Genomic DNA, 15,451 nt, shown 5'->3' with positions numbered 1-15,451 from the left:
GCACTTTTGCTTGTCACTGCGGGACTCGGAGGAATATCCCCAAGGTACAAACAACAATAATGTACCCTCAATGGTACAAGAATATTCCTCATAGTCCATTTCAGTATCTCAGAATTTGCTACGGCCCCAGTGACAAGCAAGTGTACAAATCGGTACTCTTTTTTTTCTGACAGTGCAGGAGGGAGGAAATGGCATTCATATTGTTGAGATAAAAGCAATACACACATCACTTTATTGCTTTAAAGTGTTTCATGTGTCCTTCAAACAAAGTTGCAGTAAGATTGACATTGGAAAATACCCAATGAGTTCAGAGACTGATGCATCATCTGAGAATAAGCCTGGAAGGGTTGGGGGGGGGGGGGGGGGGGGGGGTTGAGTCGTGAGGAGGTGGGGAGGGGGGTAGTTAAGATCTTAGCCCAATACACAACACCAGTCACAGGAATGACAACGCCTACAACATACAGAATCTGAAATCGTTTAAGATAAGATTAACTTTATTGATCCCAGGGAAATGCTCTGGAAATGTACTTTGTGGGCTCACAAGGAATGTGTTAATTGTAATATGACTAAGTATCATTTTAATAAACAGAAGAGAAATTGAATCTTATAAATTGTGTTTGAATGCAGCGGGACCTTTTAATACCATATTTCTTGCCCCAAAATAATCAGCTGTATATACCATCATCCGTCCATTTTCCATAGCTGGTTATCTTGGATCACTTGCAGCACCATTTAAACTTAATTTAATTATAATATCTGTGCGTATTTGTTGTGTTTTACATTGTGATTGACCATGTTCTATTGCCGAAGTCTGATTTTACGTGTTTTAGGAATGTGTGTGACCCTTCTGTAGAGGTAGGAAGTCTGTGGGTTGTGTTCCTCTTTTAAAGGTTTTAATGTTTAATGACTTGCATTTAAGGATGACATTTTAAGTGTTTTAATGGGCACAGCTATTTTAATTGATTGCACGTTTGTTGGTTTTATGAATTTTTGATGTTTTATTGATGTGATTTTATGAATTATTGCATTGTTTTGTTGTTAATAAAGTATTTTTCTGCTGGGATGATGACAAGTGGGATCCTGTTGTGATTGCAAGATGACATGATCCCATTCTGACCAGTAAGGAAAAAGAAACTGGGAGGAATCCCATAAGACAGAGGGAGAACCTGCAAGCACCACACACAAAGAACTGGCCCAGTTATCTATATATGTGCACTAACTAAGCATTACTGCATTATATTCTGGCCATTTTCCTGCAGTGTTTTGTGTGTAAATTGTGTCTGAAGGAGAAAAAAAACATGGATGACAAAACTTTCACAGGCTAAGTGGAGACAGGTCATTAATCCAGATGGGTTCCTGGGGGGGATCTTTTCAGTGGTGTTTGTGTATTACTGCTGCCTTTGGTGTGTGTGTGATGGTGACAGGTTTTCATTACACAAGACATTTTTTTCAAACACAACAAGCTGGAATTACAAAGGTATGGTAAAATAACAGCAGCCTCTCACCAACAACCATTAAGCACTAAGTAAAGAATTCATAAACAAGTTAACAGCTGACATTTTCATACCTAGCAGAGCGGGGAAAAGGACTGTAGTGAATGCAAATAAACAGCATTATTATCATACATAGCATTAGCGGTCAGAAAATATTTTAATATGATTAAATAAATGTTAATATTCCTAAATATAGGCCTAACACCCCAAAGCAAAATAAGAAACGTTTAAATAAACAATTACATTTCGAAATGTTTTAATTTTTCCAACATTCTTCACAATTTTTAAAAATGTATCCTCACAGACAACAAAACGTAGCTTTTAAAAATGTATTTGATCAAATAGGAACTATAGTTAGCCTATGTGAGTTGTATAAGAAATCATGTTACAGGGTTGCCAACTCTCACGCACCTGGCGTGACACGTTCAGACTCTCGGGCGCACGCAAGAAATCTTACGGCAATTTTATTCCATTATTATATACCATTACAAACCTAAAATTAGCCATACATCAAAAACGCTGGGGCAGGCTGAATATCCTACAGACTGTTTACAAGGTAATAAACCTCTTGCATACATGTAAATAAGTGTGCAAATTTGTCTCGAAAATGTCACGCCAACCAGCTGACCAGAATAACTTCTTAATAAATTCTTGCTCTACGTTATAATTTAAACATGTCATTTAAAGTATTGGAAGCGGTATGTGTATTGCCTGCGAGAAGCCCATTAATACCCCTACAGATTATCTAACGGATGCCTGAATTCGGGCCGTAACTTCACACCTACCACCCATCAGACGGCTGAATTTTCGGTGTCAGCCGAAGTAAATCGCCGTGCGTTCACACGTTTCAACTCGACTTTGATCACCCAAAAAAGCGAAGCAGGATATAAGTCGAACCCTGGTGAATGTCATTTCAGTGCGAACAAGTAATCGGAGGAGTAACTTCAGCGTTCAAGTCAATTTGGATACTAGCATTGAATTTCAGATGTATTCAGGGGGGAAACTCAACAATACTGTCCACATGCCTTTATCAGGTTGGTAATTTAGAAAGCTTTACATTTTCTTTATCCTTTTCATATTAAATGAATGTCGAGTTTACTTTCAATGAGTATTTCAGCGCAGACATGCATTGATGGATTTTAACTTTTCCTGCAGAATTCAGTGCAACGACCAACCTGCCGGGATTCTACGGCGTTACAGACTCCGTCCGTCCGAGGACGGACAGTGTGGCATTGCTGACCCACCGCAGAAAGAGGACTAACTTCACCCAGCAGCAGATCGAGGTCTTAGAAAAGGTCTACTCCGATACCATGTATCCAGACATATACCTTCGCGAAAGACTGGAGGCTCTGACGGGACTGCCGGAATCCAGAATTCAGGTAAGCAATATGTGCAGCATAAGTACAATGATCCTGTACTTATATTTTATTGTGCAATTAGCAGTGGTTACATTAGACACGTTGATTAGGCCTGTTGCAATTAGCGAATTACATACTTTCTTGACGACTATCTGGCATATGTGCTGCATATGACGTGTAGGCCTATATGGATTTAACACAATCTTGGCTCTTTATTTCCAGGTGTGGTTCCAAAACAGACGAGCAAAATCCAGACGTCTAACGGGGATCCCCGCATCATTGAAGCCCAGCAGCCCCAGCCATCCGTTAAAGCAGCTCCAGAATAGGATGCCGGCAGAGATGCAGATAATGGCCCATTACACGCCGGGAAAGGACTTCAGAACCCCATTGACCAGCATTACGGAAGATGCGCGGCCGAAGGCCAGACCCCCGCACTGCAACAGCTACGGGCATTACGAGGCAGCTGACGGGCACCAGCAGACAGATACCGGTGCTGCGGCAGTAGCTCACAGCGGTGTCTTGCATTACCGCAAAGAAAACGCGCACCTTCTGCAGCACAGCGTCAGTAACCAGCCCAATCATGTTCTGGTGGACTACGACAACTTCCCTCCGAACAAGACTATCGGACCCGAGATGAAAGTTGTGATCCCCCCATTGCCTTCATGTACCACCTTCAGCAGGTCACCACCCAAGGGATCGATGCCCCCAGTCGGGGCTATGCGGATGGAGACCGGGCTGGGCGGCTTCCGAAGTTTCTCTCCAATCAATGACTCCGAGTCTGGCGACAAACTTTCGGATTCCGATTCCGACTGGGAAACCGGAACGATATCTGACTTTAACGACTTCATTTATAATTAGTAATTTCGACAAAAAAAAAAAATCGTGTTTTTATTTTAAATATGTATTCACATCCGTAATTAGAAATATTGCTCTGTTCATATTTTTCGCCGAAATTATTTATTGTATTTAAGCAACAAAAAAAAGCCATTAATCACATTCATAAAATTTTTAATAAAACACCGATCGACACGTTTATTATCATTCAATGATTTTAGTAGGACCTATTTATCAATCCACCTTCTACCCTTGTCAGAATCGTTGTATTTCTGCATAATAAATATTTTAAGGGCGGTCAGAGGCCAGGTGTATACACATGTTGTTAACAATGAAAAACAGAACATTGCCAAAAGTTATCAAATCAATAATTTATTCCCCCCCTCCCCCCAAGCAAAAACAACAAATATTTACAAACGGAAACCATTCGTTTCGGTTTACGGCACCAGCATTCCTTTCGAAGGACATTTTACTTTTGCCTTGAAATACACACTTTACTTCGGAGAATAACGCACTAGCTACATAATGACGTCATTTACAGAAGAGAAAGGGGAGGTATCCATGGATAGGTTATGTTGGATATCATTCGTGTCCGTCAAGATAGTCACAAGTCAGCTTTAGAAAAATATTGACTCGTACACAAATGTTAAAGTATTTACATGAAAGTACAAAAGATGCCTTTAAGGCATCCCAATATACTACAATAAAAGCAGAAACGTTTTTAAAACTGTACAGTATATACAAAAAACCCTTCATTTCTAGCCAATCAACAAAATTAAAAACGTCCTTATACTTGCATTTCATAAATGACAAGATGTCCTTCTAGGTGAGCATGTTTCTGCAAATTCCAACAATTAGTGTGTCAAACAGATGTCACTTCCTGTAACATGCCTCTAGAAATACCACACAGATATAGCCCCTTTTTGGCACAAAACATTTTGTAATGAAGGAACTGGTGGCAGAAAATGTAAGCAATATTGGGCGGTACACGCATCTATTCAGAAGAGCCTGAGGTAGTTAAAGTCTAATGTACTTACCAGTACATGTACTAAAAGCGGATACATTGTCTGCACCTGAAAGTTAACATGCAAGTTGTGATTTTACCAAAATTCAGCCCTGGAACATTTTCGGTTTTAGGCATTGCATTACTAAAAGCAGGAAATGCTTACTGAACACAAAACAAGGTGACAAAGAAAATGAGAAGCTGTTGGAGCAATATTGAAAACCCACCAGGACTGCACAGCCTGCATCAACACCACCATGAATGTTAAAAATCAGTACACAACTGGCAAGGGAACAAAAATTCGGCTCAAAAAAGTGACATGGAATCTTGTGGATACAGGACAAGCATTTCATGAAGTCCTTTGGATGGGAACTGCCTTGACGACCGACCGGCAGCTCTCTGCAGACAGCAGTTTTCCTTATGATGCAGAAGATAGTAGCGAAACATCACACTTTGTTAGTGTTGTTGGAAGCAAAGGCGTGAAGATTCCCCATCTGACTCAGGCCGCTCTGAATGTGAGCTATGTGAATCTCAACATTATTCTGAAAACAGCTGGGGGGGGGGGGGGGGGGGGGAGAATTACGAATAATAATTCACCAGCTCTAGAATGTGGAAGTTCACGTCATAAAACAGTTTCTACTGCAATGATCAAGAACGGGAGATTCTTACCTCAGGTTGGAACCATCTATAGAGCCCTTGATGTCACTCAGGGAGTCAGACAATGACTTAAATTCAAAAGAATTAAAGTCGTTTCCCTCTGCCAGACCCTATGAAACAAAAACGCAACTTGAGTTTCCGAAGAGTTGAGTCTTGACCTGGTCTTATTTACAGTAAGACACGTAGTGGACCGACTAGTCTGACAGTGTGAAGTATAACGAACAGCCGTCACAAACGCTAGAATTACTGGAAAATTGTGGCCAGTTAGAGGGTATTGGACGTGTCATTACGGCACCTGCTGCTACAGACAAAGCCAAGAACCGTTATGGCTATTGATCTAATGTCCCTCCCTGCTTCAGGCCCTCTCCAAAAAGACAGAAATGCAATTATAGAAAAGATTACAAAATAAACAGCTTTGTTAAATGTGAACATAGAATGTGAATAAACAGAATCCTTCACAATCAGGACTAGCTTCCAGTTCTGTGTGCGGCTCAGCGAGCTAAGACTCTGCCTGTGATCAGAAGATCCCCGGTTTGAGCCCTGGCCTCAGCAGAACTGTCACATGTCTGTGGGCCCTTGAGCAAGGCCCCTAACCCCCAGGGGCCCCACACCTTGGCTGACCCTGCGCTGTGACCCCCAAGCTTTGGAGAACAAGATGGGGTCTGCAAAGGGAAGGATTCCAATGTACCTGTATTTGTGCAAATTAAGCATGTTTTAGTTGGTTTTGTAATCTGGCATTGGGGTATTTTGGCAAGTTTGAGTGTATTCATTACTTTGGAGCTGAAAAATAATTGGCCACCAGTTTGCTCATTTCTGCTGCAGCTCAAATGTCTGATTTATACCCTTACTGTCCAAACTGATGTTCTTCAAAAGATTTGGGTTTGAAGACTCAAACAGGAACAGATTCATTTACTGTCCAATTAGCTAATAAATTCTTATGTAGTGAAACTTAAATATTGATTAAACAGAATAGCAATTATCTGACTCCCCATTAATGCTGAATTTTATAGCTGATGTTATAAATCATGCATTTCTTTTTGCAGTGATACAGCATTTAGTTTGATAAATTTAAGCAGGCTTCCCAGCTCTTAACACCAGGTGTCAGACAGCATGTGAGCATGAAAAACTACCTTTATCTGCAGGAGGAGCGCGGTGAGCCCAGAAATCAGGTCGGTCAGGCTCTGGCTGCGGACGCGGCGCTGGCTGTCGTGGAGAGCCTGCCGGACTGTCTCGCGGGCCTCATCCTCACAGCGTCCTCGCAGGTCGATCGCAAGGTTGGCTGGCTGCATGCCCTGCTCTGGGGCCAACTGCAGACCACAGACAAACCCAGGTTCCACATCTATGACTGAAGCTTAACATCTAGCAAGAACCTTTGGTCTAATCAGCAATAACTAAAGCAATAGTGGACGCGGAGACGACGTCACAGGAAGCCTTGTTCCCCCCCCCCCCAAAATACAAAACAGCTGCCTCTTGTCTGGACAGAGACCGAGAGGCCTCACCTCGCAACAGTACTGCTGCACTTCATGCAGGACTTCACTCAGATCTTTGTTGAGCCGCTCCAGGTCCAAAACAACAGTGGCATACCTCTTTTGGAACTCAAACCCTATAGACATGGAGCAAGATTTCTGTCGAAAGCAGACAGGCATCGCAGAATTACATCAATGAACTTCACCACACTGAAATTCACAACAAAAAACCTAGTCAATGCAATAATATCATGTTTAATACAGCTGCTGAAATTCATTCAAGTTTTTCAAAATCTCCAACTCCGAGGGAAGCCTTTCATTTGGCAGCAATGTGAGAAATCGGAATGAACAAATATTATTATACATTGATACAGAGCAACTACAAACCAGTTTCTCAGCCTCTGCATTCATGTCCTTTAACTGTCTAATGTTTTCCTTCTTGACCATCAGGATCTTTGACAGCCTTGTCTGAAACAGAGATGCTTCTTAATTGAACGTTTCCAGCCCATTTCTCAGAAGCATCTGGCGACGCGGCTCACGCACCTTCTATCGCGTGCAAACAGATTGCAAACACGGGTGGCCCGTGTTCGGACACGCTTACCACTTGCACAAGGAAATTGACAGGGAAGCCGCCCAGCGTTTCCCCTTCGGCAGCAAACAGCTTATTCTTCCATGGCGACTGGCCCAATAGCGGGTCACCATCCTGTCAGAAAAGCCAATCAGGTTTAAGTTAAGTAATAAACATTCTATAGTCTTGTACCAATCAAAATTAATTAGTTGGTAAGTTACCAAGACAACTGGCTCGACTGGCGGGGAGTACGACACACGAGGCGGGGTCAGAAGACCCTGGAGATGATTGGGCCGCTGTTTGAGCACGAAGGCCGAGATGGGCATCGTTTCGTGGGGCTCGTTGCTCTGGAGGAGGGAGGACAGGTGACAGGTCATGGTAAAGCTGAACGTGAGAGGCAGGGAGAGTGACTGGCGGCAAGCATGCAGCACTCACGAGAAGCTCGTAGTCAGGCACAGTGTGCGTCCCTAGACCGTTTCTGTCGAAGGTCACCCTGTAAGTGGCCGCACTGGTGTCCACAGCATCGATCTGTCCAGTGAACAGGCCGTCATGAACTCCCCTTAGGCGGGCTTGGGCACAGAACACACCACACGCGAGTTACCATGGGGAAACACCACAGACTACCTTAATAATTCTAACTGCTTAAACTTCTTGGGAATGGCTGTTTTTACTTCTAAAGGATGTTAAGATGCATTATTTAATTAAGGATGGAAATTAATTTAATGAGAATTTAGGCCAGGGGTGATTGTAGGGTTAGCCCACTTGGGATGCCCCCCCCAGCAGGGTCAAGAACTGCCTATGGTTGGGTTTATAAATTATACTCAAATAAATGAATGCACTGCAAGACAGATTTTTAAGGAACTGGAGGCTTGCACTTACGCCTACCTCTCCAGTAGGTGGCCCAGAAAGGTCTCCGAGCTCTGCAATTTCGGAACAGTCCCCCAAGCTTACCAGTGACTTTCGTGCCGATGACCAAAGGCAGAGGGATGTTCTCTGGCAGGTCTTTGCAGTGCGACACGTCCGTCAGCTTCCTCTGCTGCAGCAGGCGGATTTTCTGTCTCTTCTCATTCAGCAATGATCGCTCCTCTGTGAAGAAAGCGGATGAACACCTGATGGAGAGAGGAAGACATTCAGCATCATAAGGTCACAAGACAATTTCCAACCGGGGCCTAGAATTAAAATGACAAACCACAAACAAAAATAGAGCAGACGACATCTAAAGATGTCCACTACCTGGTATTCCCTATGCTTCTTAAGTAATAATATCACCCTTCATGAGGGCCTAAACCCCAATTGCTTTGGTGATGTTGGAAACTGGCTGATCCTATGTTCTGAACCCAAACATTACCTCACTTCGATATATAGCTCTGGAAAAAAAATAAAAATTATGAGACCACCGCATATTTGACGAATCTACATTGCTAAATCCTGGTTTAATTGTGGTTTTGCTGGCAGAAGGTTACACTGAGCTGCAGGCTGCTTCCAGGCTCACAATTTCTAAGACATCAGTACACAAGAACAATGTGAAGCATGAGACACAGGGAATGACGAGAAACCTGCCAGGTAGAGGGCAGAAGCGACAGTCTAATGCCAGAGATGACCTTCAACAATGCCAAATGAATTGGAGGATGACGTCAAGTGACCTTCAAAGAGAATGGGAAACATTAAGTGCAGGTGTGAAGTGCACTGCTAGGACAAGTTTGTAACAGGCTGTTAGAAGACTGAAGTCCTATAAAGCAAGGAAGAAGCTCTTCATCATTGAGAAGCAGGGAAGAGCCAGGTTGGAGTTTCACACAGGCACAAACCCATACATTGAGAAACGAGTGAAACTAAAAATTTTGCTGTGGTCTCAATTTTTTCCAAAGCTGTACATGTGTGCCTTGCCCGACACAAACCGATACAGAATATACAAAAATTAACCAATTTCCCCACAAATTAAGCCTCTTTCTCCCCCCCCCCCCATTATACTGAAGTGTTTATTTTCCACATACATGGCCTGATTTGTTGTAACCCTAGAACTCAAAACATCTACACAAAGTCCTATAAAACAAGAAGATATATAAACATATACTACACCGTCTCGGCTTCCCCATCAGCCTCCTTATCGTTTCCCATCCCACCCGGGTCAACTTCCTCGTTTTCAGGTTCGGGAAAGATTCCTTCAGACAAAGACAGAAGTCATTGTCGCCTTCAAACAAGAGCCTATGAAAAGAAACCACAACATAAAACGCAATTTAAAAAAATTAAAAAAAAGGACCAAACCCACAGTCGTTCCATAACTAGATATCACACCACTGGAGCTCACTGGAGGTTTTGGGCAGTCAATAATGTAAAGTACATTGCCTCAAAACAATGTTGTGAAAGTGCACTATGTAAATAAAAACTGAATTGTAGGCGTGCGACTACTTCAGTCTGGACAAGGCTTACTTGTCGATGTCCGAGTAAAACCACTCATAAATACACCACTTGTGGGCCTTGGGGAGTTTCAAGAGGTTCCTCAACCTCAGACCGATCTTCTGTGAGGCCTTCTTGTCTGGTGCTGGAACACTCGCAAACTTCTGTGGCAGAGACCAGAGACAGAGCTTTTTAATCACCCAGAAGGAGTCCACCTCCCCCAAACATTTCATATGCACCTCTATGTCAAGTCAAGAGTCAAGAGATGTGTCACATACATACAAAAATAGAAAAAAGGTAAGAAGTACAAACTATACCACACAAATGCCCCCCCCCATTCTGCCTTAAAGACTAACTAAACAGATCTTACTTGTTCTGAAGGTTCTGCTCACCTGAGGTACAGTGGTCACCCGCTGGCTTCTTCGAGGAGACAGGAAGCTGACCGCCTGTCTGCTGTCCTCCTCATAGACCAAACGGCTCTTTTTTGAGCTTCTTGGCTTGAATCCAAAACAGATGGTATGATTTATACCTACCATCCAGAACTCAGAAATGTTTATTAAAATAAGGAATAAGGCACCTTTTTCTTCATCGGCGGTAACAAAAATGATTATAAGATAAAATTATAATGGGGTTTTAATGAGCAGTGACTATTATTACAGCTACAGGACTCAGCTATAGTTCACTGGAAAGTTGAAAGAGTACTTGGTATTATCAAACTTAACATTCATGTACAAATGGCATATATATGAAATCCTGACCTTTTACTTGGTCCCCTTGATGAGATGTACACCCCAAAACAGAAGAAATTAAAAATGCTGCAAATCAGACGTTAACTCGGGGACTTCCTGCATACGCACAGAGGGCTACTGCCATGCTGTTATTGCGAAACTGAGAGGTTATGCGGATTAGCTTTACATACAAAATAAAAAATAAATAAATCATAAAAAAAAAAAAAAAGGGTGCAACACCCTTTTATTGCTTGATGGATTAATTATGCTTTTTGCATGGCCAAACCGTCTTTTTCGGGTTATGACCACGCTGATGAGGGGATAATACGCACGACTCAAAAGCACGCAACTTATTCGATGCTTTTTCTGCATGTTCCTAAAGGCACACGGGCAGGACCATTAAAGGTATGAGGGAAGAAGGGAACAGGAGACGGAGATTGATCGGTGCAGTGTTGGCAGTGACGCAGATGCTATACCATTCTGTCATGGTACGGAGGGAGCCGAGCAGGAAGGCAAAGCTTTCCATTTACCAGTTGATCTACATTCCTACCTCACCTATGGTTACAAGCTTTGGGTGGTGATCGAAAGAATGAGATCTCAGATACAAGCGGCAGAAATGAGTTTCCTCTGCAGGGTGTCTGGACTCGGCCATAGAGATAGGGCTAGGGGCTCAAAGACCTGCTGCTGCTCCACAGTGAACAGAGCCTGGTTCCTGCATCCTGTGGAGGCATTTCAGGCATGTCCAACCGGGAGGAGACCCTGGGACAGACCCAGGACAAGATGGAGAGATTTTCTCACTAAGCCGGCTTGGGAAAGCCTTGGTATTTCTCTCCCCCCCCCGCTGGAGGAAGTGGCTGGTGAGAGGGAGGTCTGGGCATCCCCGATTAGACTGCTGCCCCATGACCCGACCACAGATAAGCAGTGGATAATGGATAGAACGAATAGATGGAAGAAAATGGGTAATCCCATGCCGAATTTAATCAAAAACAGTGATTTGTTTTGGAAATTAGTTGAATTAAAATGGAATGACTGAGACAAATGCAGTGAACATAATTTGTGTGGTTGTTAATGTGAGGTAAGCATCTTACCATCTCCATTGGGGAGCAGGTACCCCTCCCCCTGGAGTTCTGGGGTCTTACTACACTGTACTTCTCATTCCATGAATTTGCCAGACTTCCTTCTGGAATTCAAGAAATGAAAATGAAAATTTGGGTAAATTACCCAAAATTCCTCTGAATCGTCCCACATGGTCATCGATAAGGTAATTTGTATGGATGTATATACACACCTTTCGTTTGTTTTAAAAATTGTTTCTTTTAAAAAAATATATATTTTTTTGGAAATCATGAGCAGACACTGTCCAATTGATGTTTCAGGTGGAATTTTACCATGCTATCAAACCCAGTGTGACCTGATAATATACATTACCTTTCAGGCTCACAAGAGCTTTAGCTGAGGAACCTAAACACAACAGAAAACATTATTAGGGGCAACCAAAACACAACAAAAACAGACCTCAGATCAGCAATTACACATGAGAAACACAGCAGTGAAAACTACAATTATCAACCACAAAAAAAAACAAAAAAGACAAGCAACAGCACTATGCATTATATTTCTGAAGGAGCTGCTCATTTGTTCCACTGGGGAGGCTGGCATCACCCTCAGTCACTCGCCACCTAGGCGGTACTCAATTTAATCAGGGGGTAAAGACCTACATGACAATTAGCCAACCATGCGTTCACCGTGTGCATATGCAACAATGTCGAATTAATTTGATGGTTATAGGGAACAGTTATAATTCCCTTTCAATAATTAATATAGCAGGATACATTCACACTGTATAAGAAATGAAAGCTATAGAACGTCCTTCAGTTAGAAAGACAGTATTGTAACGGAGCAGGGGCACCCTTAGATTTAATAAGTTTACTGAATGGCAAAAGATTTCAGATGAACTTTTCATAGATTCAGCCACAAAAAAGTGGTAGAAATACAGTCATCCATCAAAAACACAGAACATGAATGCCTCACTATTATTTTGCCGGAAAAGCAATTTTATTAATTGCCGAATCAGAGAAACTGACAAGTCAGCCACCATTAAAACAAAATTATAAAGTGACAGGCAATCAGACCTAAACAACAATAACGTTATTACGTCGCTTAATATCCATACCCTTATGATCAGTTCGTACTTTACTATCCACATAGAAAACCCGTATTTTGTTGTCCGTTTTACCAGTTGGCTATGTAACTAATCAATGTAGCTACCAAAATGGTGAACTGAATAACGCAGTAATGCTGTCAACGGAGGGGGGCATCCCTGCAGAAATCAACAAAACTCCAACTACCCTGTCTACTACCCTTCCAGTTTCCCAGGGCTTGGTTACGAGCTATGTGCAAAATTAACCACACGTAACACTGAGGTCAGCGTAAAACAATCATTCAGGACACCGAGTGTCATAACCATCGTACTGTCTAACACCATTGCACTGAATGACAGTAAGCTATCGAAATAACACACGTTTAGTGAGAATAACAAGACAGCTAAAGATAGTCACGAATAACCACGAATATTTGCGGTGGACAGATATAGCCTGAAATTAACATACCTCACATAACTCATGACTAAATGTATATTATAACGCAACTACTTAAACGAAACTAGCTTTAGAAGAGCCTATTTTAAGAAATCCTCCACTTTAATTTGACTAGCTACTCACTTTCGTCAGGCAACTGTTCCAGCTCCGCCATCTTGTATCCGCCGCGCCGCTTTTCAAAGGAGAAGGGTCCAATTGCAGTGAGGGGCGTTCTCATAAAAAGAGGAACGCCCCCGAAATGAACGCCCCTCGTCGTTCTCATTGGTTCTTCCGCCATTACGCTTAACGCTCATGCCCACACCAGGAAACAAATTTTGCCGGGGGCTGCCTACTTTGCTTATATGTATTAAAGCCGTTTTCTCGTGAGAGACGATGAATATAAATAGTTCTCTGCTGCTACTAATGCTTAACTTGGTTGAATATCGTTCGCATTATGATACCGCTACTAATGTTTCACTTAACTGTCTGTTTTAGACAGCGAATCCTCCAACCTCCTGCCCTACACATTTGTTTTCTACGTCAACAACCCTGATCCAATTATCAGTGTAGGACAAAATGTTTTGGGGTAAGAAATACCGATACAGGACAGGGGGTCACGAGGACAAGGGTTATGAACCCGTGATCCGCACATTTAAAAATAGGCAGGCTACTGCTTAGGTGCCAATTCCTGCTTCTGGAGCGCTGGAACATTATAATCAGGTGTGACAGATTACGGTTGGTCCTAAATGGTAAATTATTCTTTACCTACAAACACAACCAATAACTAAGTGTACTGTAGCTGACAAACAAGGCTACATACATCGTATGATTATACTGTAAAACAAGTATAGCTAAATATTCACAAGGCAATTGCAGAGACAAATTGGTTGTTTTAGCACTTTATTTACACACTTATTTACACATTCCTAGCACTCATCTTCTGATTCAGGAACACTGCAAGCACAGTACACAGGGATTGGCCTTTTCTCCCATACTTCTGTAATAAATAAGTTCATGTCGGACATATACTTAAAAATAAATTCAAACAGAGCCCGAAATCCCTCATATCCTCTCATCCACTAGATTCAGACAAAAAAGAATGAAGCGTTATTGCCTCAGGAGGGTCTGAATGCGTCCAAGGAATTTATCGCTGTTTTCCATGTACCAAGAATAGGGAAGATGAAAAGATGATGAAATGGGGAAGGGACAGTGTAAAAGATGACAAACTGCTGCAATACATCTCATTGGAAGTGGAGTATGTCCACTTGGAATGATTGACAAATGACGCTGAACGAGAAAGGAGGTAGTACTAACCTTAACATCATGTAAATATTTTACCAACACATTCAATTATTAAATCATCTTTAAAATGCGAGTTTTAATGTGAAAATTTGAAAAACCTCCACTTTTTATTGTAAAGAGCCATCTAGTTAAATGTGATGCACATCTTACAAAAAGCACGTTAGTAAATTAGATTTACTCACTCACAGTGCCACAAGATAATTGTTTCATATTGCTAAGATGCATGAGTCAGCGCTGCTTATCCCAGGTCCGACGATCTAATGTCTGCAGGGCGCTCGATCGCCAGGAACAGTGGGGGGCATGAACTAATTAGTTAATGTTAAGGTTTGAAGCCTGGTGCAACTAGCAGTCAGAACATCTCATTAACGTTACGGCTGCACAATTTTAGCGTTGCGACTTAACTTTGACAAAACACGCACTATGTTCTGTTGTTTATCGAGATTACACTAAGGCTTAAGGGAAAACACATTAAAAGTTACACGCAAACATAACTCGCCGATATGTACCACTCTTTATACAAAATATATTCGCGACTAATTTCTTCCATTGAGGTTGGCCAGTACTTCATTTCCAGATGCAAACATCACGGTGGGGGTGTACCTGTTTTACAGAAACACCCTCTTATGGCGGCTGCGGTGCATTATGGGACAGATACTGCGGTGCACCCTGGGACAGAGGTTGCAACTGGGAGGGATGTTTGAAAGTGATTGTTGGTTTTTGTTTCATTTATTTGTGGGGAATTATAATATAAAAGCATACAAAACGACGAAATGAAAAACAGTCTGGATATAGTGAAGCTCAATCGATACTGTGGAACGCAATCTGAAAAATAAGTAGCAATGTATAAAATAACGAAATCAAACAACGAACCTATTCGCTTGCTCACTGTCAGCAGTAAGCATTTGAGGTTCTTATCGAATGAAGTAAAACATTACTTATTTAGAGGCTCGAAATAAATAGCTGGGTCAACGACTGAAAAGCGCCACAGCAACTCTTCACAAATGTATTACTGGTTAAATGTCTAATACTATACAAAAATAACTTAAGGACAAATATGCATTTAAATACAAGA

General features: G+C 42.0%; 2 protein-coding genes across 4 annotated transcripts; one reads left to right on the top strand and one right to left on the bottom strand.

Moving 5' to 3' along the window:
* Nucleotides 1-2,032: 2,032 nt before the first annotated feature.
* Nucleotides 2,033-3,818, top strand: mixl1 (Mix paired-like homeobox). Its single transcript, XM_023807053.2, has 4 exons — nucleotides 2,033-2,049; nucleotides 2,411-2,527; nucleotides 2,649-2,872; nucleotides 3,074-3,818. The coding sequence occupies exons 2-4, from the start codon at nucleotides 2,479-2,481 to the stop codon at nucleotides 3,707-3,709; spliced, it is 909 nt and encodes a 302-aa protein (XP_023662821.2). The 5' UTR covers nucleotides 2,033-2,049; nucleotides 2,411-2,478; the 3' UTR covers nucleotides 3,710-3,818.
* Nucleotides 3,819-4,041: 223 nt separating this feature from the next.
* Nucleotides 4,042-14,982, bottom strand: lin9 (lin-9 DREAM MuvB core complex component). 3 transcript variants are annotated; one of them, XM_023807051.2, is made up of 15 exons: nucleotides 14,566-14,982; nucleotides 11,930-11,962; nucleotides 11,590-11,681; nucleotides 10,166-10,270; nucleotides 9,807-9,937; nucleotides 9,456-9,581; nucleotides 8,331-8,488; nucleotides 7,815-7,948; nucleotides 7,601-7,726; nucleotides 7,413-7,514; nucleotides 7,199-7,279; nucleotides 6,845-6,970; nucleotides 6,476-6,652; nucleotides 5,358-5,455; nucleotides 4,042-5,240 (listed from the first exon to the last, which is right to left on the bottom strand). In XM_023807051.2, the coding sequence occupies exons 3-15, from the start codon at nucleotides 11,596-11,598 to the stop codon at nucleotides 5,135-5,137; spliced, it is 1,479 nt and encodes a 492-aa protein (XP_023662819.2). In that variant the 5' UTR covers nucleotides 11,599-11,681; nucleotides 11,930-11,962; nucleotides 14,566-14,982; the 3' UTR covers nucleotides 4,042-5,134. The 3 variants fall into 3 exon arrangements, with proteins under 3 accessions (XP_023662819.2, XP_023662818.2, XP_023662820.2); XM_023807050.2 differs by lacking the exon at nucleotides 14,566-14,982 and adding an exon at nucleotides 13,222-13,834; XM_023807052.2 differs by lacking the exon at nucleotides 14,566-14,982 and adding an exon at nucleotides 13,111-13,211.
* Nucleotides 14,983-15,451: the final 469 nt, after the last annotated feature.

This window comes from Paramormyrops kingsleyae, chromosome 19 (assembly GCF_048594095.1).
Source record: "Paramormyrops kingsleyae isolate MSU_618 chromosome 19, PKINGS_0.4, whole genome shotgun sequence".
NCBI lineage: Eukaryota > Metazoa > Chordata > Actinopteri > Osteoglossiformes > Mormyridae > Paramormyrops > Paramormyrops kingsleyae.
Note: the sequence above shows the minus strand (reverse complement) of the source record. Positions and strands in the feature narration are given on the sequence as shown.

What these genes read in the sequence shown, in the direction of transcription:
- lin9 (XM_023807050.2), bottom strand. Translation starts at nt 13,375, where the DNA reads ATGGCGGAAGAACCAATGAGAACGACGAGGGGCGTTCATTTCGGGGGC. An exon ending in GGAACAGTTGCCTGACGAAA is followed by an intron (nt 11,963 to 13,221) that starts GTGAGTAGCTAG and finishes TGTTGTGTTTAG; the next exon opens with GTTCCTCAGCTAAAGCTCTT. An exon ending in AGCTCTTGTGAGCCTGAAAG is followed by an intron (nt 11,682 to 11,929) that starts GTAATGTATATT and finishes CTTGAATTCCAG; the next exon opens with AAGGAAGTCTGGCAAATTCA.
- mixl1 (XM_023807053.2), top strand. Translation starts at nt 2,479, where the DNA reads ATGTATTCAGGGGGGAAACTCAACAATACTGTCCACATGCCTTTATCA. An exon ending in TGTCCACATGCCTTTATCAG is followed by an intron (nt 2,528 to 2,648) that starts GTTGGTAATTTA and finishes CTTTTCCTGCAG; the next exon opens with AATTCAGTGCAACGACCAAC. An exon ending in TGCCGGAATCCAGAATTCAG is followed by an intron (nt 2,873 to 3,073) that starts GTAAGCAATATG and finishes CTTTATTTCCAG; the next exon opens with GTGTGGTTCCAAAACAGACG.